General features: G+C 56.5%; 4 protein-coding genes across 4 annotated transcripts; 3 read left to right on the forward strand and 1 right to left on the reverse strand.

Annotated features, from left to right (window-relative positions):
• Nucleotides 1-2,840: 2,840 nt before the first annotated feature.
• BXZ73DRAFT_107955 (uncharacterized protein) lies at nt 2,841-3,162 on the forward strand (the record flags this gene model as incomplete). The annotated part of the gene is made up of 3 exons (XM_048017044.1): nt 2,841-2,909; nt 2,974-3,012; nt 3,064-3,162. 3 exons carry the CDS (start codon nt 2,841-2,843, stop codon nt 3,160-3,162), a joined length of 207 nt encoding a protein of 68 aa, XP_047871435.1.
• A 2,655-nt stretch (nt 3,163-5,817) lies between these two features.
• BXZ73DRAFT_56942 (WD40-repeat-containing domain protein) lies at nt 5,818-7,033 on the forward strand (the record flags this gene model as incomplete). Its single annotated transcript, XM_048021527.1, has 5 exons — nt 5,818-6,105; nt 6,159-6,291; nt 6,347-6,515; nt 6,567-6,632; nt 6,682-7,033. Coding segments are annotated over 5 exons (1,008 nt in total), but the record flags the coding sequence as incomplete, so codon positions are not given.
• Nucleotides 7,034-17,692: 10,659 nt separating this feature from the next.
• On the forward strand, nt 17,693-18,837 carry BXZ73DRAFT_107957 (uncharacterized protein; the record flags this gene model as incomplete). The annotated part of the gene is made up of 4 exons (XM_048017045.1): nt 17,693-17,778; nt 17,840-18,328; nt 18,381-18,668; nt 18,825-18,837. The coding sequence occupies 4 exons, from the start codon at nt 17,693-17,695 to the stop codon at nt 18,835-18,837; spliced, it is 876 nt and encodes a 291-aa protein (XP_047871437.1).
• Nucleotides 18,838-22,585: 3,748 nt separating this feature from the next.
• BXZ73DRAFT_56941 (uncharacterized protein) lies at nt 22,586-23,720 on the reverse strand (the record flags this gene model as incomplete). Its single annotated transcript, XM_048021526.1, has 4 exons — nt 22,586-22,834; nt 22,891-23,240; nt 23,292-23,448; nt 23,499-23,720. Coding segments are annotated over 4 exons (978 nt in total), but the record flags the coding sequence as incomplete, so codon positions are not given.
• Between the last annotated feature and the right edge of the window lie 818 nt (nt 23,721-24,538).

Below are 24,538 nucleotides of genomic sequence, written 5' to 3' on the forward strand. Positions count from 1 at the left end.
GAGGTGCACGATGGCGACTTCGAGGACGCAGAAGGGCAGCGACGCGCCCGGGAGCGTAACGGACGGGATAGGAAGGGAAGAAGAAGGGGAGGACACAAGGCGAAGAACGAAAAGCGTACTTGAGAAGACCAGCGACTCCGATTGTGAACTGCTTTCGGTGTGCAGCTTCTCCCTCCCTCAGCGGACGGATGTGGTGCTTGGGACCAGTGGTGGCGTGGTGGAGATCAGAGGTTGTAGCGAAGGAGCCAAATGGGACGGCTGAGCGGGTAGTCGAAGTCGAAGATTGCGCGGGGGAAGCGTGGCAGGAAATGTGAGTGGAGAATCGAGAGGGAGGAGACAATCCGGAGGACTCGCGCGCGCTCCGCGTTTCCCTCCTAGGACTCTAGTAGGACTGAACACGTGGGGGGCTACAGTGACCAGAGCGCCCCTTCTTCCTATTATAGCTCGAGGCCGACCGGCTGCGGCGCAATGTGGAGCTACTTGAAGACGGCGCCGATCAGTGATTTCGCGATTGTCTAGATCTGCCTGGTTGGGTGATTCAGACGAACCCAGACAAGTGCAAAAAATCCAGACAGCATTTCGTAGGGCACTGAACCAGACACAACCAGACATGTCAACTAGACAGCCAGGAAACCTCGCTTGCGGGTCGGGGTAGCATTCCAGCTTGGTTTTGACACGCAGCGGACGGAGCCATATGGTGGGGATCGATACAATTGCTATTACGATAGTATAAGGACTGTATTTGAACACGATTCGCGCCGCGCACGCGGCGCGGACGCACCCCTGCTTCTCGCCGTCGTCGCCTCGCTGTGCCTTGCCAGTGCGGCCGCGTGGGCTGGCCCGACCGTAGCCGCGGCGCCCGCAGCGTGCCCCGGGACCTCCTCGATCTCGGCGTGCTCGTGCTGCGCGTCCGCCGTGAGCGCGTGGTGTCGCCTGCGGTGCCGTCGCGGCACTCGTCGTACTCGCGGGGCCTGGCAGTGCCGCGGAGATTCCGGCCGCGGGGTCGCTGCCCATCGTGCGCGTCCTCGTCCACAAGCTCCGGCACCCACTCCTCCGCGCTGTACGTCAGGTCTAGCGCGTCGATCGGGACCGAGCCGTTGTGAGCCTGCGCGCGCGGTGCGGCGGCTGGCACAGTCGAGCTCGCCGCGGTAGGACGGCATCTGGCGCACGAACTCACACGAGAGACTGTGCGACGTGGGGTCCGCGGAACTGTCGGTGGGGATGCCGGTGCCATTGTCGTCGGTCAGCGTGGGTGATCGAGCACGCATTAGAAATTTTAGGGACGTACTTGTTAGGAAAGCCGCCATAGAAGTTGAGCGGAGTGCTTGGGTCGGACGTGGAGGCGGTGTGCAGGCGGCCGAGGGAGGCGGGGCGCTGGAGATACCAAAGCCAATCCCAGCACAACTTGACGTGCTCCGCGCAGCGTTCCTGGAGACAATGGTCGCGGTGCAGGGTAACCTGCCACGTGAGATGGTGTCGTGAAGGGAAGACCCGCCGGTTTTGGCGCATATATGCACCAAAATCGGTGCGCCGACCACACACGATGCGTGCATAACCATCTGCGCGTTAGTGATCACCACACAAGAGCGCATGGCGTCGGCGCGCTCGACGCGCTCAACGAGGCGTTCACGGCTGCGATGTTCGCCCCGCTGGGCGACCTGCTGTGCATGACGATGGATCACAGGGGAAACCCACCGGTTTTGGCGCATATATGCACCAAAATCGGTGGCCCCAGACCACCAATAATAGAAAGAGGTGTTTTGGAACGCTACGCACGGCTTGGGATGGGGTGGGAGCGTCCACGAGGGGCCAGGCGTGCGGGAGGATGTTAACTGGGGGGAGGAGGAAAGCGACGTACCTCAACTCGGCCAGCTCCGGTTCGTCTTGCTGCGCGAGCTCTCACTGGGGCTGAAATGGAGTCGACATCAGCCACCAGAGGGTCCGAATGGGCTGTGGACATACCTGGAGTTGTAGGAGGGGCCATTCCAGGTTGGAGAGCGCGGAGGGAGGAAAGAGATGCGGCGCTGTTTGGAGCCCCTGCCTCCGCGACTCGACGCGTGCGCGTACGCGCGTCTGTTCGCTCTTTGCCACATACCGTCGTGTGTTGCTCTCATTCCTCCCTCTGAAGCTTCGCCCTCTCTCGTACGACCCTCTGCCCCACATTCCCGTATCAAGCGCTCTTCGCTTCCAGCGGACCCAACAACGCGAGTTCTTGGAATACCTCACAGGCATCACTTCGTCGTCTTCGAGGCCTGACGAGCTCAGATTCCGGTTCAAGATGAGCTTGCGCTTCTTGGGCGAGAGCGCTCGGTCAGTGACGCAGGTGGAAACTAGATGCAAGTGAAGAGGGGCCGACCAACACCCTCGCCCCGTCCTCATCCTCGTCCGGCCGGATCTCCATGATCGATTGATCCCTGGTGCGCGCACCAACCTCGGTCCCCGTCTCGCCCTCGAAGTACCACACCCATGCGCTGCGGTTCACCTGGAGGCTCACGCACCTGTTATCGGCGAGCGCGAGCGCGGTGCACACACGGGCCCGGTCTGCCCATGCAGTGTGTGCGCAAACGTGGTCTTGGGCACTGCGGATGTCGAGCTTGGGGTGGTACAGCTGCAGGCCTGATGCAGAGTGCAAGGTCGCTGTGGAGGTCGACCCCGATCCTGTCCACCACCGCCAGGATCGTTGATACCGGCACCACGCTCACGCTCATCTCCTCTGGTGCGCCTCCTGTTGAGTCTCCAGTTTTTGCGCACTCACACACATGGTCGTGGCCACACACACACAGACACGCTCACGTGGTACATGGCTGCGACGGGCACCGTGAACGACGTCAGGAGTCAGGATGGGGCTGCTTCGCCTCATCAACGCGCGGTTCGCGAACCTGCAGTCCCTCTTCTTCAACATTAACGGCGTCCGTATCCCCTCCCTTCCTGCGTATCGCTGCCTGTGCTGATATTTGCGTTCTCGCATCGCAGGTCAACTTCGAGTTCACACCTAACGCGCAGATCTGGCCCGTAAGTCTCCCTTGGAGTTCCCCTCCCGTCCACTGACGGCCTTCATGTCAGCGCACGCTCAACGCCGCGATCGGCGGGGACAAGAAGAGCATGTACCTGACCGTGAACTCGACCGGGACGCCGACGGGCACGACTTCATCAACGGGATGACGTGGTGTCCTGTTGCGCCATTGAACAGCACAGGAGGCGCGGCTTCCACCGCAGGGAGACGCTGCCCCTGGGTGAGAACAACCGTCGGTTTTCGGGTTGCTCTCTCACTACTCGCACATTATACGCAGGCGGTGCTCGTCGAGCCCGCCATGTGGGACGTCCACAGTGCGAGTCGTGTGCGTGCTCGTGACGCACATCCTGTCGAGGGGCGAGCACAACCTTGTGCTCGCAGATGGGATGACGTTGCGGGAGCCTCAGATTGAGCACGTCAATATGTACATAGATTGTTATTCGCAAATATTGAGCCCTGGTTGCCTGAATGCCTGACGGATGTCTGAAATGCCTGGAACCCCTTGCCCAGGCAATTCAGGCAACCAGACATTTGCGCAATTACTGATCAGCGCTTTAGATCTCCGTTCTGATTGATGGAGCAACGACGATTGGGATCAGTCTAAGAACTCGCCCCGGTGCAACGCTAAGGTCAACCTAGGTCAACGCGCTCGCCCCCAGTACTGGCCTCTCCTTCGCCGTACTGATCGTCATACGCTCCAGTCGCCCGACTTTTCGTTGAGCCCAAGTTAACTGCGACGGACCTCGCACATACCCGGCACAGGTACCGTGCTTCCGCAAAGGAGATTCTGCTCTAGGCCTGACCTGGCGTTGTCGCCCCGAGCTTGGCTCCGGCCGTGCCAATCTTCGACGTCTCGACGTCGGCTCGCACGAGTCGCGCAACATCCCCATTTGAAATTCAGTAAGTGGAGCTCAAGCGGGGTCCCGTCTCGTCGATCACATCGACGACGATGCGGATATGCGACCACGTTTTCCTTATATGTGAGCATCACTTTCGTCTGTTTCCCGTTCACACTGATTTTCCCCAGGGCTTCGCAGTATATTGGACGGCATCAGATCGGATCTGTGTACAAGCTCGACAGGTGCGTCCCTCTTTCTGGTCCCGCCCCGCTGATTTTGTGCCCCCGATATACGACGGCTCTCATCCTGACTCCGCATGCTCTTCCGTCGTCGAATGACTCCAGCGCTCTCGGTAGTGTCACAACGGGAGAGGCCATGACCACGCATTGCGCTCTTCAAGTTGGCCACTGAACGATCTCGTGCGGAGTCTGCGGCTTTGACCCGGCGTGCCTCGGACGCTGATACCGAGTATGCAGTTCATTTCTCACCGGCGAAGACAACAGCGACTGACACGACCCTATGCATACAATGTTGCCACACCCGCAATGGTTGCGCGCACGGCAACGCAGTGCGTACAGGGGCCGCCGCGAGGTGCAGAGGAGTCTCTGCGAGTACTTATCTCGTACGCAGAGGGGCCATGTATGTTAGCACTGAAAGAATGCATATCGTTCGATGTCATTTCCTGACTATATGTGACTGTCCGTTCGACTAATAGTCTCTGGCTGCGCGAATGAACGGAAAGACTCACTCATCCATTGCATCTGCGTAGGCGTGTGCCGCAGCCGAGCCCATGATCGGGGCGACGCCCCCGGCCCAGTCTCCTGTTAGTGTTTCCCATCATGCGTCTATCCTCTGTCCCCAGTGCCCACGCATTGATAGACATGCTGCACATGCCTATGAAAGGTCCTCACGAGGGCACGATCTCTCAGGGCCTCCCGCACGATGCCGTGGGGAAAGAGTTGACCGTCCATGTTGCGCCCAGAACCCTTGGAGAGGAGGGGTTGGTAATTGATCAGAGCTCAACCAGTAGTGCATGAACACCGCTGGAAGCGCCGAGAAGTGGGCAGAGAATCACAGGCTCTGTCTCCGCAGTTCGCGCTTCATATTGTGTGTTCGAACTCGGATCTTGCGCGTAGAATCGTCTCTTAAACAGCAAAGCCAACATTCTCGAGGGATCGGTGTGCTCATACAAGCACTATTCGCCCATCTACCCTGTAGCTAATGGCCCGATTGATATAAAATGGCACTATTCTAGATGAACTAGTAAGTAACTGGCTTGGCGAGAGTTCCCTGATGCTTGAGCTCGACATTCACGTTTAGCATTCACGTCCAGATCCGCTGCGCCTGAGGCCTGAGTACTGTCAATCAAAGGCTGCCGCCGTCCACCTACGGTCGTTGCCCTGGAATGATGATCCCGTTCATGATCAAAAGGGGGCACAGCGTCTGCGAGCCCACGGCACGCGTTGTATGGAGCCGAGGAGAAGACTAATCACTGTGGCGGGTGCGGAACCGCGCAATGCGCACACTGTCGGAAAGCGTAAAATGATGCCGGAAAGCAGCAATATGGGCCGGAGCGCCTGTCGGGCCGCGGTGCCGTTCACCTGCCGTGCCCGCTGTTTTGTTTGCCCAAGGAGTTCGCTTTCAACAAAGGTATTCTGCATCCCCTTGTCCAAGCTCGCCCCCCCACAGACAATCATGATTCCAGTGCTTCCTTTCTTCGGTTGTTTTCCTCCTCAAGTGATTGCTTTCTTGGGCCGATCGTGAGTTCTTGACCTTCACCAGGCTGCATAACACGCCTTCCCTCGTTCTCGGAATGAAGCTTTTCGCGTCTTTGTGCCTTTGACCTCTTTTCAACTTCCCGCGCACGTCAGAGACGCTCCCGCGTATACTGTTTTCATCTGTTTTGACCAGACTCAAAGAAGCCCTCAACACCTGAGCCAAGACTCTACCCAAGCTTCCCAGCCTTCCCCCAGCATGCAACACTGCTCTCCGTTCATACAGGTTGCGAATCTGTCCGAAGAACACGACAAAACCATCAATTGTTTGTCTTTCTCGGACGACGGATGTCTCCTTGCCAGCGGTGGTGACGACAGGAAGCTCGTCGTCTGGGATCCTGCCCAGGGAAAACCGAAGTGTCGCGTCATCTTCGAAACCTCTATCGACACTCTCCTATGGCATCCCATCTATTCCGGATCTCTGATCGTTGGCCTAGGAAGCGGCGATCTTCAACAGCTGAGTGGCTTTGACTCGTTGGTGCGCTTCTGTCCACTTCTTCTCGTGGGCTGGGGACAAACATTTTTCGTTAGTGCGACTACCAACAGGCTGAGATCCGACTGGGAGCCAAGGAGGCGATACATTGTATGGCCTACGACACCACCACCAGATGCCTTGCGGTCGGGATGGGCGGTCGTGTTTATGTCACGCGTGAATGCCAACGCAGTTGAGTACCTGCCTTACCAAAGTTTTTCTTTTATTCATAAACGCTGCGCCGTAGATGTGTATGCTGGCGTCGTCTCACTCCCTGATCCTCTATCTCGGTCTGGAGACGTACGAGAAGGCCCCACCGAGGCGCGTTCCTCAGCCAAGAAAGTCATCGCCATGGATGTCTCGTTCCATAACGAAGGCAAGAACCTCATTGTTTCTTACGTGTTTCATGGTATTGTGTACGCGCAGATTTAGCTTCTTTGAATCACGACAACTAATTACGATTACAGGTGTTGGGATATCAGTGGTCAAAGACGTGTATGGAAAATCTCGCCTGCGGTGGCTACTCCGACCATGTAAGCAATCCGTACGGCTTCACACGACACTCACGTTGACTTCACGTAGAGCTGGCGCATCCCTGTTCGCGCCATTGAGATTGCTTGCTGTCTATAATGCGACCAGTGGCATAGACGTGTACCATATTGCCTACCATGGCAAGCAAGCGCCGCGCAAGACATACGCACTCGATGAGCGTCCACAGTCGAAACACCATCTACCCGTGCTGTTCATAAATAAAGGGGCCCAAATTTTTTGCGGGACAACCAATGGCAACGTACGCGTCTGGGACGTCGCCTCAGGCAATATCTTTCAGGACTTGCATCATGATAGTACGTCTTTGTCTTGTCTGCTTTGCAACCTGTACTTACCGCAGAGGTTCGTTAGGCGAAGTTGTACAAGCGATCAGCGTGAGTACTAGATCTGTTTCATTCAAGCCCCTGACTGACCGGCCCCTAGGCTTGCATGAAGAACAACAAAAGCTACATTGCGACAGGATCTATTGCTAATGGCGGGCGTCCTCAAATCAAGGTATGGGCAGCGACTCTGGGTGAGTGATCGTGATTCACAGTCAGTCTCGATCCACTAATTTCTATCGCAGTGGACTCTCGACAGAAGGACGATGCCATCGATGCCATTGCAGAGATGTTCGACACTATTTTGGTAAGAGAGTGCTGCTCTGTGATGGCCCGTGCACTCACTCGCGTGCAGACAAACAAGTTGTTCCATCCGACTGATGCCGTTAAGCACGGCATAACCGTGTTCTCGGTCGTTCTGGCCGGGTTGGTGATGCTGTGGTTCATTGCATGGCCTTGCTGGTTTCTACTAGCGGACTTTTTACTACCCAGGGTATGTGGTCCCTGTATACGCGCCGAATTCCAATCTCTCACACGTCCTCAGATCAGCATGGGGGTGGCATTGGCGACGGTCTGGGGATCACATCTTATCACGTGGCTCGGTACGGTGCTGCGGGGCGCAGGTCAAACAGCAGTGCATACGTCGGCCTTGTTGCGGAGGTGGGCTCTGAGAACAGCACTCGAACGTCTTCTGGTGTTGCAGGATTGGCTGATTCAAATGGGCGGGGTCGAAGGAGGAGGAAGGTATATGGCACTGATCGAGGGTCGGGTTCTGTAACCGGCGACTGGAGGGACTCGACGAACGCCGACTGAGGGCCTGGCGTAGAGTGATGAAGCACTGGTACTTTGATTATGACACGAGGGTTGAAATCTCTCCGCTGATCGCGGTAAGACAGTGAGTGAGTGTGTGAGGGAGAGTGTGCGTGCGTGCGTGCGTGTGTGAATACATGAGAAAGGATATCAAGATTGGAGATGAGATGAACAGGCGAGGAGGGGTTCTCTGGTGTACGTAGAGGTTTGGCGCCTCCCTAGCAGGCGCTTGAGCCCTCGGGCGCTTCTATGGAGCACTTGTCTCCCATCCCCACTCCAACCGTCGTAAGGTCTCTCTCTCACCACATCGCATGCATCTCCCAGGACAGTTCCGCGCCCTCGGCCACGCATGGCACACACAATTTCCCCAGAAGACGCCACAGGAGCGACGGCGGACACCTGGTGTCCAGTCCTGACCTCTCAGCGGTGCTCGGAGCGCAGACGGTACGGCGGCTACGCACGACCTGAGAGTTCCTCGAGCTAGGGGAGCGACGGCGGACACCTGGTGTCCAGTCCTGACCTCTCAGCGGTGCTCGGAGCGCAGACGGTACGGCGGCTACGCACGACCTGAGAGTTCCTCGAGCTAGGGGAGCGACGGCGGACACCTGGTGTCCAGTCCTGACCTCTCAGCGGTGCTCGGAGCGCAGACGGTACGGCGGCTACGCACGACCTGAGAGTTCCTCGAGCTAGGGGAGCGACGGCGGACACCTGGTGTCCAGTCCTGACCTCTCAGCGGTGCTCGGAGCGCAGACGGTACGGCGGCTTCGCACGACCTGAGAGTTCCTCGAGCCAAGGGCTCCCGCCATGAGCGGAGCCCCCGAACCACGGCGGTGAGAGGTTGCTTTGGCGGCCTCTCTGCAACATGCCGTTCGGGCTGCATCAAGACCAAGAGACCGCGAGACCGGGGTGGAAGACGGCGACGGATGACGGGTGACGGGTGAAGGCAGAGGCTGAGAGTCGGTCGACAGACAGGTGCGTCGTGCTTTCGACGATCCGCGAGCGAGCATTGACGGGAGACCAGGCCCTAAGACCCCTGCCGACTGCTCGACCCACTTGACTTGAAACGGACGCGTCCACCGCTCGCCCGCCCTTTATCTGCTCGTGCGCTCTCAACGCGCTCAAGATTTCTCCCGCCTGCCGTCGGTCTCAACGACGCTGGCCTCGCGACGCCGTCGTATGCCCACCGCTGCCCCTGTACGTTTGCTCTTATTTATCGCCGGCTTCGTCCCTCTCACACCCGATTGTCCACGATCGTCCGAACCCTGGCTCCACGAATTATAGGGCCTCACGAAATCCCATGAACGCGGGGAATGGCCACATCCCAGCCAACGGAGGTCGCTAGTCTCGGTCGTCGAAGTCGAGATTTAAGGCGAAGTAGTAAGTGCGAGTTGGTCCTTGCCCAAAGTCTGCGCTAATCGGCTTTTACGGTGGCCCTGCCTCTGTCGTCTACAACGAGGGTGGCCACCGTGCAGGAGAGGACGAGCGCGATAGCCCTCAGGAAGACAATGTGTCTATTCTCTCCTCACCATCGGACCGTGTTGGACCATCACGCTCCATGTCGCAGACCCACAACAACAGCAGGTACCCCTCTGCCTACGCCCCGCCCCCAAGTCACTGCCCCGCCCCTCGAGTCCCCCGTCACTTCAGGCCGAGCGTTCACGGACGGCCGCGCTCCCGATGGCCCGCGTCGTCCCTCCGGCACCATCCTGACGATGGCGACATGCGCGGCCTGCTCCACGACGTCGACGCGCGCCGGTAGACCCCGTCCGTCGTCATACGGGCTGCCCACCTCCTCCCCGATTCAGCGAACCTGCCCGTTCTCCGCCTCAATCCCACCTCCAAATCAGCCCCACCCATTCTCCATGCACGTCAACGGCGGAAAATGCTATTCTGGGGCGAAGGCAACCCAACGTAATCCCCGTTCCCTCCCAAGTGCCACTGGTCGCGCTCCCCTACCGATACTGCTGCCACCCGATTGGAACAAAACGCACAGGGTGGCTCTTCGTCAGCGGGCGGCATCACTACCTGGAGCCGTGTCGCATCCCGGCATGGTCTCGTTCGCGTCTGCTGTCCCTCCCGATTGGCCCACTTGGGTATCCTTCAACAGAACTGTCAACTTCTTCGAAGACGCCTTTGACTAGGAATACAATGTTCGCATTCCCACTTTTTTGGACTGGTTGGAGAGGGCACAAACGTAGCTGGAAGCAGCTCCGAGGTCGTTGTGGTTACCTCACGCTCGCCTGGAGATCCGCATGGTACCCACCCGACCTCAAGAGGCCCGACTGCCTATGGGAGTATCTTCCTGCGCAACTCGACGCCCTGCACCACGCCCATAGATGACATCAAGACACACTTTCGCCCGCCCAACCCGACGCCCCGGTCCCGAATCATCCCGGCACCAGTCACCCAACCCGGCCCTGTGCGATCTTTCCGTCATGTCACGATGGCAACCACAATTGCGGCGCTTCCTCCCCTCCCTTTCCCAAGCCATGTACTTAGTAGCGTTTGGACTTTGCTCCTCAAATGACTCCAGTCCTAGAAGCTGTCGCTTAGTCGTGGCGATCGGTCGACGGCTGTAGGTCTATGCATGACGCACGCTCCGTTGTCAGGAACGTGTACGTATTTTCCATGATTTTTGCACCGCGCAAGAGGATATCTGAGACAGGTTTGCAGGACCGATCCCTCGCGTCAAATTGTCAACTGGGTTGGCATTAACGGCACGCCCTGGTGGGTCAACGATCCTCCAACTCCGCTGTCCCGTTACACGTGTTATTCTCGTTCATCATCCCTTGACTCCTCCTCAACACACTTGTCAGTCTTCTGTATGACAAGCTATAATATGTGTTCGTTGTTGTCGGTCGTAGTGCACTAAATTCACTTTGTTTTCCCCCTCATCTTCTTCATTTTATACGTTAGCCCCACCCAAGTACGGACTTTCCCTCTGGCGCCAGTCACCCTTCGGCGCTGGTGCCACTAGTTTGCCTTTGTTCGTCTGTGACAAACCAAACCCGTGCGATGCTATCAGAACTGCATCATTGCTCACTTCCTGCCCTCCACGTCTACAATCGCGCCGCTCTCCGCGTCCCGCAATCGTTCCGTTTACAAAGGTTTGAGTGCGTTCCCCTGGATCCTATGCGCTGCTGAGGGTGCATCACCATTACCAGATGTATGAATCTGACGACGCCGATGAAGCGGCACAAACCCGCATGGAATTGGCCGATGAGCGAGCTTTAAATAAGGCGCTTACCCGACGTATCTCTAACGCTACCAAAGAAATAGTGGGTGTCCGGTATTGTTTCCATCAATCCCGACCATTCAAGGTGTTGTCGTAGGAGCGTTTAGAGCTTCGTCTTCAAGAACGTGAAGAAGAATTAGACTCATTAGATCTTCGTCATGAATCTATGAAGCTCGTACACTCTCAACGTGTGCGCGACTTGACGGAGAAATATCGCGCATCTTCGCAAGTTTTGGTAAGTGTTCTCTATTCTGGGAAGCTGTTGGGATACTGACCGGAGAATAGGAACATACACAACAGTCATCAACGAACGTTGAAATGGAGCGATCACGGTTCGCACGAGAGATCGCGTCCCTTCGGGCGGAGATGAACATTCGTTTGAACGAAGTGCGGGCACAAACCACCGCCTTCAACGATATGCATGCATGTGTTTTTTCTCTCACCGTTTCTGTTATAGCCAAGCTTACTATCAGATCAGGAAGACCTTCGTAACCAGATTCGAACGTGGTTTGAAGATCTGGCCTCGAATGTCAAAGAATCCGTCGATTCGATCGACGCCAAAGTTACAGAATGCTTCAATGTCGAACACGGTCTACGGGAGGTCGTGAAAAATCTCGTAATGGAATCACACGTGGATGAACTTGGTGCGCGTCTACTGCAGTACGCACAACTTTTTGTAGTAGGCTGACGGGGGCCACCGCCACTTGGATGGCAATAGTGAACAACCAGATGCTCTCCTGTCTTTCCCCTCCGAGCTTCCTACCACCAGACTCAGCGATCGACGGTGCAAATCACGCTGAGCTGACGTTCTCGCTCAGTCCTGATCTCTCTACGGCCCCGACAGAAACACAGTGTGCCTCTGAAGAACCCGACGCGCATGCACAACCACCGCCTCGTGCATTAATCGGACAGCTCCCATCTTCCTCGAGCGGCCCTACAATCATTACAGACGAATGTTCGACTGAGCATTTTGCGTCTACCTTGGGATTCCCAACGACATCGCCCATAATGTACCATCCGCAATATTCCCTTTGCCTTCAACTCGACTCCCCGCTTCTTCTGTTTCAATCTCAGGAAGTCAGTGCTGGAGATGGTCGAACTCCTGTAGAGCTGTCCCCCCCACTCGACAATATCCTCGGCATTTCCATACACCAAGTCCCCAGCACCGTCCAACTCGAGACTTTCTGGACAGTTGATAGTGAACGCGACCTATTTGCTCCTGCCGGTAAGCTCCTGCTTCCCCACTGCTATCTCGCTCTCACATGAGTAGTCACAGAGCCATCTGTTAGATCGCCGCCTTCGCCAGGCCAAACGATTATACATCAAGATGCGGGCGGTACTGACGACTTACCATCCAACGTGCGGTCCCATTTGCCAGTCGTTACTTTCGGATTGGAGAACCCAGGAATACCATTGCCGTTCGGCCTTGGCATAGATCTCGTTCGACATACTACCACCTTTCTGGACTCCTCTTTACCTGGCTGGTGTCATCTGGGCACGAACCGAAGTTTTGTGCAAGGTTACCTAATTCCTCATGGCCGCAACTTGTGGCAGTTCACTCACAACCCGGAAGGTGCGTTCTCGTATGTATGTGCTGTTCAATCGTTTATTGAAGTAAGCTCCGCCGCCAGATCTCAGCGATCTTCAGATCTCCGTTTCATCCGTTCTATCCATCAAGGCGGCTTCGACGAAACTCGTCCTTTTGAAGGTGCCGATACAAGGCGTCTACCATATACCTTCTTGAACTGACATGGCACGTGTACACTTTCAGGCTGCCGTCATATGCGCCATTTTTTCGCTGGTATGGTTGGTAACCAACCCCATTGTACTTCCTGACTGCGTATGCGCCGCGACGGCCTGGAGAAAAGCTCACGGCGAATCTTTCAGCCTCTTCACGATTCACGCAATTGTTGAACACACGATTTGTAGAATTGCGGTGGTCGAGCCCTTTGACCGTTCACAGCTTGCAGTGTGTTATCCCACCTTCACCTCCACTTAGTTGTAGAACACGCCTAATGTGAACGACCAATTTATACTCCAATTCACTCCCTGCGTTCAGGCAGGTGCTAGCAACTTGGGCTGCCTCGGATCAGGAATCGCGTGAATATATACCACCAGGTAGACAATAGGCCTGAGGATCACGGAGATGGGTTGGAACGGAGTGTTAATGAGCTGATAGGACGACGGCGATGCTGCGGATGACCAGCGGGTGCCCGGGCAATAATGACACTGGACTGAAACGCTGAGGGGCTGAAGACGAGCCAGACAGACGTGGAACTCAAATCAAACCCCGAGTTGCTCCAGAGCCGCACCGCGCCGCGGTTCACCCTGAGGATCATGGGCGCCTTGGGCGGGGCTAGTACTGTGCTGTCAGGCATTTCCATTCTGAGTGAGCCTCAACGCCGCCGAGAGCGTCCCTGCGCTGTCACCGCTCTCGGAAGTTTCAACGTCAACGTTCAAACGTTGAGCCCCACCGGGTTCGCGTTCAAGAACGCCATCAGCTCCGCCGCGAACATCACCCCACCTGCCCGCCACCGCCACCGCCGCCCAAGCCCAAGCCCAAGCCCAAGCCCATCGCGAGCTCGAGGACGGAGTCAAAGAGGAAGGTGGGCCCGCCCCCTGAATGTCTGCGCGAACGTCTGCGCCGGCTCACCGGGGCTCCCTAGAGGCTCCGCGAACGCATTTGTAACCGGGAGTCACCGGAGCCGACGAGTGAGCGCGTCGTCGAACTCGTTGTCTTCCGTACGGGCTGCACCGTGGACGGTTCGTTTGGCGCTGTCCCGTCCTGGGGCTGCCGCGGCATTCCGGCGGGATCTGCGTAACTGAAGAAAGAAGACAGCCAGCGTCGTGAGAACGCAGACGGCGGAGACTACTGCCCACCCCCTCCTGCAGAACACCTCCATAAGGCGCTTCCCCCCCAGAAGGTAGAGTCCAGACGCCCTCCTGCCCACTCCCATCTTCAGCCGCACATTCAAAATGCCAATACAGAACAGAACGGAGTTCACAGTATACCATCAGCCGCTTCGAGGCGATCTGCAGGTGCGAGTAGATTATCGTCCCCACTGGTCAACGTCTCCACCGAGTGCGCCCAGTGCGCGGGCACGGCGCGACGGATCTCGAGAGCACTGTCACTAAATGTCGGACCAATTGGTCAAGATAGGTGGGGATAGCTCCATATAGCTCGGGATAGGGATCGTTCTCACTGGGGCTCAACACCACCTCGGGCTCGTGTGGCTTCAGCCGGGCGTCCTTGTACATTGAGCGTCACCGGGCGATGGTCTGTGCACCCTCCACTGACGCACTAGCCCCGTTCCCCGCTCGGACCATGCCTACAGCACGCGCCGGATGCTTTGGAGATGGCCGTTTCCTATGGGCGATACTACCCGGAGGTCGGGGGTTTTAGCGTTTCCTGAGGCTAGATCTATGTGGCAAGCTCATCTAGTTACACCGAATTATGCCGTATAGTGCTGTGTAGGGAGTACGAACAAGCTAGCCTGAGAGCAGAGATAGCACAAGATAATATGGGGGGTGAGCCGAGAACTGCCAGTGGGACGGGTGCGTACTGGGAAGCGCTAGATTGTGTAGTCCCACGCCTAGTATGGTCTAGTATACACCGACTATTGAATCTAGTAAAGACGGAGCTAACTGGTATGAGCCGAGACCGCACATCCTTGTACTTGTCCGCGTAGGCACCCCAAGCCTTTCGAGCGACCCTAGTCTCATATGGACTCCCGGGCATGCCACCGAGCCGTTGACTTTGTAACGGTCAGGCCGCAAGGGAGTTGCGGTTCAGATAAGAAAACTGCCAGGTGTTAACAGCAAAGCGCAACGATTCCTTCATCCAGTTGCGGCCCAAGCTTGTGTGTGAATACCCATGGTGATGCATGCAAACTAGTATCTACACCCAAACCGTCAACTTTGCATCTCAAGTTTGACGGGCCGTGAGAACTGTGCCACTAGTTCTGTCTTTGTCCCCTCGTAGTCTCCAACAATCTGTGCTCTCCCCTTTGAATCCTCAGTTTCACCTCCCCTGGCCCCTCTCGTTCGCCCTGCCAATGTCTCGCAGTGACAATGTTGTCACTATCTGGGCAAATCCCCTCCCCGCTTCGACCTCTACACATCTTGATCAATCAAGGGATCTACCAATCATTCTGAGGCATCGAGACCTCCCAATATCAGGCTCTAATTACTCTTCGCTGTTTTCATCTGTGAGTATTGATGCCATCGTTTTGGCATGCCGGCTGACTCCATACTCCAGGATAATGGTGGGGGTTCACCAATGGATCTTCGCTCTTCCAACGCTCCCGCTGGGCGAGCCACTCAGTCTCATTCACATTCGACATCCACCACATTGTCTGAATTCCAGGCACTCCCGATATCAAATACTTCTCATAGCGTGTCCGAGACTCCCGTCGGTAAGTCTCTCACACCAACTCGTCGTGTTTCCTCTGTTTTACGTGGTGGGTCTGCAGAATTTACCACGCTGGTCAGTGAGGACGTGCGCCATCGTCAGTCTCCGCCACCCCTGGAAAAGCCTCCTTCGACGGAGCGTCGTGCCCCTCGGCCTTCCAATGATGGCGTATCCAAGAAAGACATCAGCAACACCGCTACTATCGGGGATTCTGGAGAGACCTCGGATTATGTGGTAGCTACAGTCAGGTACGGTACCAAAAAGACACTATTCTCCGTTTTCTGAATTACGTTCTATCCTGCGTGTCCTACTAGTTCTGGAGATGTTCGGGTGTCGGTGACCCGTTGTGAGCGTGCAATGCGGGGAATGAAGCTGCGTGGCGAGAAGACAGTTTGGTACAAATCCTTCTGCGAACGTCCAGTCCAGAATCCCCCCGTATTGCCACAGATGCACCTCAACGACGTATACCTGCACTGCTCTAGTGACGGCGGGCGGCAGCTATGGTTGTGTGCAGCTCCTGATCAGTTGCCTTTCATCCGACGATGGATACCAGTACAAAGCGGGCATGCCCATCCATACCTGGAGAAGTACATCCTGTCGATCAACTCAAAAGGAGAACCGTCCTGGGTCACCAAGGAAACCGTGCAAACGTATCGTGGGCGAGAGAAGCGTAGTCAACGTATGGGGGTTTCGTCTGAGGGGCAATGAATATTTAGAACGTGCGCTTGTCTCGTCCCTTCCCTATCTTACCAATGTATTCCCGCCCTTCCTTCGCAACATGTTCCCTCATGGTTGCCGTGCGCAAGGCTTGAGCTCTTGTCGCACAATGACCGGCCTACTAGGAGGTCTGACGATGACACGATTGCTCGCCCCCAAATCGTCCACCGCAATGCCGGCGTTCTCCTCCTGCACCTTTGATCCCGGGCATGATAAGCAGCTTGTCGCATCCACCCAGCTTCTCTGCACTCGCGTTCAGACGGTAGTACAACGTTCCGTGCGCTTCAGCTGCGCGCTTCCGCTACATAATGCGATACAGCTTCGTGGGCGGCTGCTTTGCTCTCATTCCTGCCACCATGGTGGTGGTCCGCCTTTCGCCCTCAGCCACGCATGACACACAAAATTCCCCCAGACGACGCCCCGGGAGCGACGGCGGACACCTGGTGTCCAGTCCTGACCTCTCACCGGAGCTTAGAGCGCAGACGGTACGGCGGCTACGCACGACCTGAGAGTTCCTCGAGCTAGGGGAGCGACGGCGGACACCTGGTGTCCAGTCCTGACCTCTCAGCGGTGCTCGGAGCGCAGACGGTACGGCGGCTTCGCACGACCTGAGAGTTCCTCGAGCCAAGGGCTCCCGCCATGAGCGGAGCCCCCGGACCACGGCGGTGAGAGGTTGCTCTGGCGGCCTCTTTGCCACATGCCGTTTGGGCTGCATCAAGACCACAAGACCACGAGACCGGGGTGGGAGACGGCGACGGACGACGGACGACGGACGACGGATGACGGGTGAAGGCAGAGGCTGAGAGTCGGTCGACAGACAGGTGCGTCGTGCTTTCGACGATCCGCGAGCGAGCATTGACGGGAGACCAGGCCCTAAGACCCCTGCCGACTGCTCGACCCACTTGACTTGAAACGGACGCGTCCACCGCTCGCCCGCCTTTATCTGCTCGTGCGCTCTCAACGCGCTCAAGATTTCTCCCGCCTGCCGTCGGTCTCAACGACGCTGGCCTCGCGACGCCGTCGTATGCCCACCGCTGCCCCTGTACGTTTGCTCTTATTTATCGCGGCTTCGTCCCTCTCACACCCGATTGTCCACGATCGTCCGAACCCTGGCTCCACGAATTATAGGGCCTCACGAAATCCCATGAACTCGAGGGAATGACCACATCCCGGCCATGTGCGGTTTCGAGACCGCCGCGCTCTCGATCACTGGTTCACTGTCTTCCCCCCGACGGCCGGCGCTGTCTCTCCGGCACCCTCGCGAGGATCGCGGCATGCGCAGCCAGCTCCGCGACGTCAACGCACTGCTGCTTGGGGCTTCGTCAGGTCCGGGCGCGGAGACCATGGTTCTTCGTCTGCAGACCAACTCCGAGAGTGTTGTTTTCCATGCATTGTATGTATACGCCCTCCTTTTGAAGTACCGAATCTAAGTCTTGCCCAGCGGGACGAGGCGCGAAGTGCCACTGGCCTCATGGTCGTCACATCACCCGAGCAAGATGCAAGATCCCTTTGTTCTGGAACACGTATATACATCAGCCACGCCGCCCGTTTATGCTCGTCCCATCTCCCACTTCTGCCCCTATTGCTCTCAAACCGTGCTTCCCCAATCTCGACGCTACCGTCCATCGAGTTAGCAGGTGCGTCGATCTTTTATTTACCCACGAATACAGTCACTCATGCGGTTCAACGTGATGACAGCAGCATGAAACTGTGGCGTGTCATGGCAGTTGTCTTGACGCTTCTCTCCCCCTTCATCTACATCCTCGTACCCTACGTCCGTTTCCGGTTCTTTCTCCTCAAGCACCCCCAGAACCCTCACGAAAACGCCGTTCTTGCCTCCGTCAACAACGCCCTTGTAGCTTCATTCTGCTCTGTCGTTTTCCCCGGTTGGTCGCAGTGCTCTCTCGTTGTCTTCGGTCGACCGCAGCCGTTCTGCGGATCGTTGGAGCTCCTCCCTTCCACACCCGCCCCTTTGGTCGCCCTTCACAGCCCACGGGTCACTCCCCTGAAGCGCGTCATAGACGGTTGGCCTTCCGAGGATAGTCTTGATTTTACGGTCTGCCAGGCGGACAAGTTGGCCACATCGCCGTCACTGCAGTTGCCTGGGTTACAGCTGAAGCCTAGGATTGGACGCGCTTGTTCGTCTTTGCGCCGGTCCTTGGAGAACACCGCATTCATTGCTATGAGGTATGTGTGTAGTCGTCTGACTTGTGCGATGACTGAGTCCACTACAACACAGCGTCGACCTTATTTATGAAGTCTACCTCACAGGCTTCGACGTCATGGACAAGTTTGGGATGCCAGCTGCCACCCAGTTCATATCTTGCGTCAGAACTACCATGGACGACGACTCGCTCAAGTTTCTCCGAATCATGCAGAAGGAGACGGCGATTGCCAAGGATGCGTTCAATAAACTCCACGTCGCCATCCACCCCAGCCTCGAGAACGAATGTGACAGCAATGTCTCCGACAACCTCTGCGCGGAAGTTCTCCGTTCGGTCGACTCCATCACGACGTGGCTGAACAAGTACGAGCTAACTTTGCGGGCGCACCTGGCCGATGGAGAAATTAGGGGTCAGGGACAGAGAGGTATTTGCACTGCTGAGGACACTGGCAAGTGTTTCTTCTCTTCGCTTGATGTGTAGCATGGTTGATAACACGCATCGTTTCCACCTGCCGACAGGGAGCTTGCCTGACCGTGGCAGGAGTCTGGCCTAGTGCCTACTGTCATCGTCTTCATCCCCGTCCCCGTGTTCGTGCCTTCTGGTCTGGTGTTCGTGTAGTTAGCGGGTGTGGAAGAGTGAAGAAGTCGTGGGTTATGGTCTTTTTTACTTCATCAGAGTCGTCACTTTCTTCTGTTCGTCAGGTTGGGGTACAAGTAGTGTTCAGTTTGCGGCCGTTAGTGCAGAACATGTGCTGATGGCTTTGCTCGTACCTTGTGCTGACCCCGTCTTGGTTTGTTGCCATGGACGAGAGGACCGGCCCTGCGTCGAGCATGAAGCATGAAAGTACCTTACGTGATTGCTTCTGACCATGTAGTGAGGGCGCTCTGTTCGATGTTCAGCGGTCTGGGGCCGTTTTCACTTCTGAGCAATGCAATGGTTGAAAAAGTTGAAGGCCCAGCTGTACCGGCATGGCCGCGGCTTTGCATGGCCATTTGGCTGTGTTGGACACGGCTGCCTCGCGCTCCTCCGCGGAGTCCCTTAGTTCGAGGCTCGCAGTGGGCGCTTTCCTGGTACCAACTTTTTTGACCGGGTGTATCCGATATTCATCAACGCGCGCCTCTTTCTCCCAGCGCCACGTCTCCGCACGCCCAACACCGCCCAACACCTTGTCCACCTACATCGCATGCATCTCCCGCGCCCTCGGCCACGCATGGCACACACAATTTCCCCAGAAGACGCCACAGGAGCGACGGCGGACACCTGGTGTCCAGTCCTGACCTCTCACCGGAGCTTAGAGCGCAGACGGTACGGCGGCTACGCACGACCTGAGAGTTCCTCGAGCTAGGGGAGCGACGGCGGACACCTGGTGTCCAGTCCTGACCTCTCAGCGGTGCTCGGAGCGCAGACGGTACGGCGGCTACGCACGACCTGAGAGTTCCTCGAGCTAGGGGAGCGACGGCGGACACCTGGTGTCCAGTCCTGACCTCTCAGCGGTGCTCGGAGCGCAGACGGTACGGCGGCTTCGCACGACCTGAGAGTTCCTCGAGCCAAGGGCTCCCGCCATGAGCGGAGCCCCCGAACCACGGCGGTGAGAGGTTGCTTTGGCGGCCTCTCTGCAACATGCCGTTCGGGCTGCATCAAGACCAAGAGACCGCGAGACCGGGGTGGAAGACGGCGACGGATGACGGGTGACGGGTGAAGGCAGAGGCTGAGAGTCGGTCGACAGACAGGTGCGTCGTGCTTTCGACGATCCGCGAGCGAGCATTGACGGGAGACCAGGCCCTAAGACCCCTGCCGACTGCTCGACCCACTTGACTTGAAACGGACGCGTCCACCGCTCGCCCGCCCTTTATCTGCTCGTGCGCTCTCAACGCGCTCAAGATTTCTCCCGCCTGCCGTCGGTCTCAACGACGCTGGCCTCGCGACGCCGTCGTATGCCCACCGCTGCCCCTGTACGTTTGCTCTTATTTATCGCCGGCTTCGTCCCTCTCACACCCGATTGTCCACGATCGTCCGAACCCTGGCTCCACGAATTATAGGGCCTCACGAAATCCCATGAACGCGGGGAATGGCCACATCCCAGCCAACGGAGGTCGCTAGTCTCGGTCGTCGAAGTCGAGATTTAAGGCGAAGTAGTAAGTGCGAGTTGGTCCTTGCCCAAAGTCTGCGCTAATCGGCTTTTACGGTGGCCCTGCCTCTGTCGTCTACAACGAGGGTGGCCACCGTGCAGGAGAGGACGAGCGCGATAGCCCTCAGGAAGACAATGTGTCTATTCTCTCCTCACCATCGGACCGTGTTGGACCATCACGCTCCATGTCGCAGACCCACAACAACAGCAGGTACCCCTCTGCCTACGCCCCGCCCCCAAGTCACTGCCCCGCCCCTCGAGTCCCCCGTCACTTCAGGCCGAGCGTTCACGGACGGCCGCGCTCCCGATGGCCCGCGTCGTCCCTCCGGCACCATCCTGACGATGGCGACATGCGCGGCCTGCTCCACGACGTCGACGCGCGCCGGTAGACCCCGTCCGTCGTCATACGGGCTGCCCACCTCCTCCCCGATTCAGCGAACCTGCCCGTTCTCCGCCTCAATCCCACCTCCAAATCAGCCCCACCCATTCTCCATGCACGTCAACGGCGGAAAATGCTATTCTGGGGCGAAGGCAACCCAACGTAATCCCCGTTCCCTCCCAAGTGCCACTGGTCGCGCTCCCCTACCGATACTGCTGCCACCCGATTGGAACAAAACGCACAGGGTGGCTCTTCGTCAGCGGGCGGCATCACTACCGGGGGCCGCGTCGCATCGACTGTGCTCTGACCGCTCTCCACTACTACCCGAACGGCGCCGCGTACATTCGCAATAGTGTAGGCACCCACAGCCTCTCCACAGTCACCGCCGACGAAGCCACCAGCACCTCGCTGACGCTGAATTGGCCTCCTCGTCGTGGGCTTCCAGTGTCTCTACCTTATGTTTTCAAGATCTTGGAAATTCCACCCTTTTCCCTTCTCATATCATAGGTGCATCTGCCTGATGCGTCTCGCATGTATCTACACCCTATTTCGACTTCGATCTCGTCTGGACATGTCTGCCCGCATTCGATTCCCCCTCGTCGTCTGCTTCGTCTCCCTTCGTGTTTTCTCCATTTAGCTCCGTGTCGACGTCCTCATCAATGCCATGCCTAGGGAGATTCGTCTTCAGGGTTCGAAAATGCCGAACAAATTTTTCCGTGATTACTTTCTCGTCCTTGCAACCGTGATCAGAACAGGCCACGAAGCTCTTGACAAATACGTCTCTTGCCGATTTGTTGAACGGGTGTCCAGGATGTGCCTCGAAGCACATCTTGAACGTGTTTGGGGTACAGCACGGTCTCTCGTCGCCCGTATCGAAGGAGTTCGCCTCGGCAAGCGTGACAAGCGTGGACCGGCGAAACGGCGATTTAACGGTCTTACGGCCCAACAGACTTAGAGCATGCTGCTCGATCTGTTTCTGTCCGAATATGAGTTCCTTGTATCGTTTTGATCACTTGTTTGTTTGACAATGTTCCGCGCGTAGCCCAGTCCACGATCACATGCTTCGAGAACAAAGTCATCTGGCTATTTGGCTGGCCTGGCTGAGATTGATGACACCAGGGTGCAGCGGTGGCGACGGTCGCCGCGGCCGTCGTTGGACTTGGAGGTCACGCTTGACGCCGCGGCACAGGTTTAGAAGAGCCAGAAGCAGCTGGTACGCCCACCCGGCCCATACACACACACATATACTTCCCACAAAAGATCATGTGGCACTGGCCAATCAAACCAAGAATGTATTGTCAGCTACTCATATGTCCATTCAACGGGGATGCGCTCTCAGAGATTCGCGGAACGCTGACTTCACGCAGCCTTCCAAGGCTGACAGGAACTCATCCGCTGTAGGGTACTTCTTGATTTGAACCAGCGGCTTCGTATCCCTCCCCTCCTTGAGTGCATCCTTATGCATGTCCCGGCTGCAAAGCGTACTTTAAGTGGAAGTGGATGCGCGATTCATAGGTGACTCACAGGTGGCAGAGAAAACCTGCTCGGTTGAACCCACCCCGGCTACAGCCAGGATAGAAACAATCAAACTCGTGGGTGTTCGGGATGATGAAGTTCTTCTTGCGAGAGCGAGACTTCGTTCTCTGGCGGTCCTTTCGGAACGATGGGCCTGTTGACCTTTTGCTCATACTCGTACTGCCACCGGGGTGGAGACCTGATACATCTTGACCTGCCAGCTAGTGCATATCAGTTACTGTTCCTCAGCCGCTGGACTATGACCCTTTGCTCACCTGATTCCCATCTTCTCTAACTTCTGTGGTTGACAACAATGGCGGAGGGTAAGCTGCCAGCGACTGCCACACGTGCCACATAAGTGTATTGAGCTGCAAGACGTCTTCACCATGTCCACCACTCTTGATGCGATGCTCGCGTTGTTTAGACCTGAGGCTTGCGGTTACACTGAGGTTTTGCACAGACACAAAGTCGCAAGCGATCTTGATCGCATTCTGGACGTTAAGAACCTGCCAACATCGAGTGGATGAGGTTGATATTCAAAGAAGGTTGTTGAATGACAAACCTGGTGAGCCCATCCAGCTGGGATGAAAACTGCGTCGGAGAGACGCTGCTCGATCCGGACCACATGAACGTTGTACTGAGATTCCAGGACCTTGCACATATCCTCAGTGACGTAAATCTGCTGAGAATGAATGGGGTCTCCGTCTTCTTCTAACCATTGGCAGGTCGTTGGCAGGTACTGGCGAAGATGAGGAAGAGACTCGGGAGGGAAGAGATGCCAAATTGCCGCAGGTCTGGCGGGATCGGGGGTGACATACGTGAGGATGTTGACTGCGTCGGTCACATCTAAATGCAACTTCGTGGTTCCGTGAGAGTTGCCGGGATCACCAGTTGCAATGTAGAGTTTCGGACCTGTACATACAATCAGCGGCAACACCGTTTTGATGAAACATGCAGAAGGACCTAGGTCTGGCGTGTTGCCATTCAAAGGATAAAACGCTGCAAGATTTTGTACTCCTGATGGCAAAGCCACATCCCAGGCACCTCTAGGAACCGCACCCACGAAGCTCTCGTGGAACTGAGGGAGCTTCGTACGGAAATACTCCGCTGGAGGCCAATCCTATCAAAACTTCAATATGTCGGGCCACGCAACAAATAAACCAAGCAAACCTTGAGTTTTCGTGGGCTCTCGAACTGGCCTTCCTTGAAAGCGTGAAAGTAATCTGCGATTGTGCAAGGATGCTCTATCTCAGAGTCAGTGATACAATCGATAGGCGTAACTTGATCGCTGCCGCATTCTTCAATGAAGATATCCGGATGCCAGGAGCCCTGAATATTAACGAGGTTTTTGACAACCACCGGCATATTGCGACCCCATGTTGCGTGAAAAAGAGCAGGGTCAAGTCTGTCATCCTCGAATGTGGGGACATGTAAAGCTTCGCCGAGAGCTCGTCCCGGTCGTCCACAGTTATCCTGACCGGAACTGAAACGGGGTCATTAGATGGCTCTGCTTATCAAATAAGTGGTGGACACACTCTGCCGCAACGATTTGTTTCATTTGAAGAATGATGCCGTCCAGCTCCGCCACTGAGAACCGTGTCGAGGGACGAAATGTGGCTTGAGTGTGTGTCGGAAGTCCTTCGCTAGTACAAAGCTTCGCATCTAAGAACTGAACCCAAGCTCGTCATAGAGTGAACAGGCATTCTAAGAACATATTGACTTACATCTGCAGACGTATGTGCCAACACTTCGAAGCATTCCCCACAAAGTTCAGCCCCACACACAAGACAGAACCAAGTGCGAGTCAGAATATCACTAGCACACCCATCTTTCGACGACGCAGTCATGAGAGTTCAGTTGGCAAGCTTGGATAATGAACGTACCGCAGGTGGCCCTGTGGGAGACGGTGGGCTTGCGGAACAACGCGTCGTTGTTGAAAATGTGTTCTCGCTCATCCATTAGAAGCGGGAGAAGATGCTTGGCAGCAACTCTCTATCATAAAAAACCGGGAGAGCATCATCCAACTGAGAGGGCGCAAAGGGGTGAACAGATTGGTACTTACGATGTCTGTGACGTATGTCGCCTGGTCCAATCTCCGATTGAACACGCGTCGATAGCTAGGCCGATTGTCCGCGAGAGGGGAAGTATGCTCATGGACGTTGAATGATGGCTCTCCGTCAATGATACTCCGGAGATCTGTCTCAGTCTTA

Source organism: Epithele typhae (genome assembly GCF_022376455.1).
Source record: "Epithele typhae strain CBS 203.58 chromosome Unknown BXZ73scaffold_133, whole genome shotgun sequence".
In the NCBI taxonomy this organism is placed as follows: Eukaryota; Fungi; Basidiomycota; class Agaricomycetes; order Polyporales; family Epitheliaceae; genus Epithele; species Epithele typhae.